Below are 2,827 nucleotides of genomic sequence, written 5' to 3' on the forward strand. Positions count from 1 at the left end.
TTGTGATTTGATAGGCCGTGGCCTATGATCCTATGTACCCATGTGACATGATAAGTGATGTTTCTTCAATTGTCCATTGCCTTAGAGCTTGTAGTCGTTGGCATCTTCTACTTTCCCGCCAATTATAATATACAAAATCGTGAAAGTTAATGGTATCTCCTTACTACTAGAAAACATGAACTTTTTTAACACTTAAAAGATTATATTCATTAACGGAACATTTTACATAGGAACAAACTGAAGATCAAGCCGACAACTGATAACCAAAGCCGACGAGTTAAACAAATTTTCGGAGTCATAAGCCAGTGGATAAAGATCAATCCCTGGAAATATAATACATGTCGATTAAAAAAAAAACCTAAAGATAAAAGCTAGGAAACATAGATGAAGACAATGATGAAAACTCCTAAGTAACAAGACACCCAAACTCCTATCGGCTCTTCGATGAAGAGAACTTAAAACTGATACCTCCCATAGTGAATAGCGCAAACAGATTTAAGAAAGAAATCAAAGCTTCAAATGGGGAACATAACAAAAACTCTATAAAATTCACCCTAAAATGACTAAGTCAACATGTGACAAGGAACCGAAGAAATCAACATGCGACAAAGGAGCGTCAAAGAGAAGCAAGTTAAGGACAAGGCCTCAATCAGACCTCTAGGTTGAAGAAACAGACATTAACCTATATATATATATATATCACACTCCCATCTGCCTTCGAGTTGATATCAATCGTTAAAGTAAATTACGTTTTTAGAGTAATATATTGTATATAACATAAGATTCAAATTGTGCACGCTTGAAAGGACTTCAAGAAAATGGTCGTTCTAGTTTTATTGTCTTATAATACGTTGTCACTTGCCCACATATATGTTCATCAATTTTATTGTACAACTTCGATTGTCGCGTGCTTACTTTATACGACAGCACACAATAATATAGCAACAAATATAGGTAGAATTCTACCTTTGTAGTTGATAAGTCTGCGATTTATGTATATAAGCAAAATGTAGATTTAGAGAGTAAAGAATTGTTACTTGTTAGAGAATCGCAAGTCCGTGCCAAAATGCCGATAGGTATATGATACAATATTACAAATGCAATGCTATGATAGGAGATATCTAGTTGATCTACATAATTGTTTATACAAACATTTCGTTTTAGGTGTGGAAATGTGACATGAGTGCAAACATCTCGTTTTATGTATTATGTTTTGTGATGCATCATCCGTTGGAAAATATCTATGGGGGAGACGGGAAAAATAAGAAGAATATACTTATTAGGGATCTATCCCAAAGATCTAAAGCCTTGTGATATGATTACAATGGAACTCTTATTTTCTCCATGGACTGAAAACTTATCTTTTTTCCATAACAATATGAAATAAAATAAAATATTAAAAGCGTAATTAGCAGCCAAGCTTTGGCTACAACACAAGAAAAAAGTATATTAATGTAGTGAATGTCAATAACATCATGCGTTCGAGATTACCCAATCAGTGGGAAATGGAAACAGCTCAACATACTCGGGAATGTCTTCTACAGAACTAACGCCTTGCTCACTGAACTCATACACATGAATGCTTTCATGCTCAATTGAATTAGTTAGTCCCCACAGGTCCGGAAATATTATAGAGTTGCCTCTAAATCCCTGAATCTCAGTAGCCAAGCACGAGAAGGAGCAATATTGCCCCAAGAACAGTACACGACCATCCACATCTTCCACTTGATTCCAATCCCTTCTCTCCACGTCTAACTCTGAAACTTGGAACCATATCTTCTCCTCACGGATATCAGGTATGGAAAAATTGGCGTGGCTCTCTGACCACATCTCCACGAGAAGGACCTTGTCCCCAGAGTTTAGAAGCTGTACGTTGAAGACATATAAAGCATGAAAATAAGAAAAATAATAAAGACTATAAAAACCTTCACGCCAACGCAAGAATTTCTCCAACCAACGTTAATTTATGTTTATTCAACTTTTTTCCAAAGAAAAGTTAATGCTCAAGCAAGGGTTTAAAAGTATTTTACCCAACGTTTCCTTGTCTTCTTATCACACGGTCTAGACTGCTGAAACGTAGTCACTTGTAGATAAGTTGGCTCTACAACTATTGTTCTCCCGGTGACATCAATGGCGTAAAACTTACTTTTATATGAAACTATCGCTTCAAGAATTGCATCGGGATATGTGATCTGGAGCTCAGTCCAACGCTCATCGGTTGACCTATACACCGTGGGAGCCGGGAATATGGAATTCCCTAGAACCATAAATTCGTTGTTATCTGCGTCTAAACTCATAAATCCAATGCGTCCTTCCTCCTGAAACAGATTTTGGAATCCGTCGGACCAAGTGTAACAAGCCACATGTTCTTGAGCTAACTCAATGACTTGACATCTGAGCAAGTCAAGTGAAAAAGGTGGATTCACATATCTACAGTAACTTCTTTCGAAAAAATTAGATAGAACTATATCTCCATTCTCTGTCTCCCGTAGCTTAAACAACCTGACATGATTTACATTCCTTATCAAGAGATTCAAGAAGCAATTCAGAAGAAAAAGAAGTATTACCAATATCGAGGACCGTTGTGATCAGAAGAAGACTTGACAAGATAAACACGGCTGCTCGAGACATAACAATCATCACCACAACCGCTAGAGTCAATGGGAAAAGGACAATATCTAGGTGATGTCAACGGTCGAAATTTGAGGAGGCTAGAGGATCGCCAAAAGGAACATACTGACCGGAAGTGGATCAAATCAAAGAGGTTGTCGATTCTCAAGGAGATAGAGTGGATGATCTCCGACGGCAACTCAGACCAGTTCTCCAT

At 37.3% G+C, this 2,827-nt stretch overlaps 1 protein-coding gene across 1 annotated transcript; it reads right to left on the reverse strand.

Annotated features, from left to right (window-relative positions):
- Window positions 1-1,324: 1,324 nt before the first annotated feature.
- Window positions 1,325-2,827, reverse strand: LOC130507059 (putative F-box/kelch-repeat protein At5g24040). The gene is made up of 3 exons (XM_057001769.1): window positions 2,568-2,827; window positions 2,031-2,502; window positions 1,325-1,866 (listed from the first exon to the last, which is right to left on the reverse strand). Exons 1-3 carry the CDS (start codon window positions 2,825-2,827, stop codon window positions 1,474-1,476), a joined length of 1,125 nt encoding a protein of 374 aa, XP_056857749.1. The 3' UTR covers window positions 1,325-1,473.

Source organism: Raphanus sativus, unplaced genomic scaffold, assembly GCF_000801105.2.
Source record: "Raphanus sativus cultivar WK10039 unplaced genomic scaffold, ASM80110v3 Scaffold3953, whole genome shotgun sequence".
Lineage (NCBI taxonomy): Eukaryota > Viridiplantae > Streptophyta > Magnoliopsida > Brassicales > Brassicaceae > Raphanus > Raphanus sativus.

Bases quoted from the DNA above. Each gene is read 5' to 3' on its own strand.
- LOC130507059 (XM_057001769.1), bottom strand. From the start codon at position 2,827: ATGGAGAACTGGTCTGAGTTGCCGTCGGAGATCATCCACTCTATCTCC. The intron at 2,503-2,567 runs GTAATACTTCTT...AAATCATGTCAG, and splicing joins CACAACGGTCCTCGATATTG to GTTGTTTAAGCTACGGGAGA. The intron at 1,867-2,030 runs GTAAAATACTTT...TTCAACGTACAG, and splicing joins AGAAGACAAGGAAACGTTGG to CTTCTAAACTCTGGGGACAA.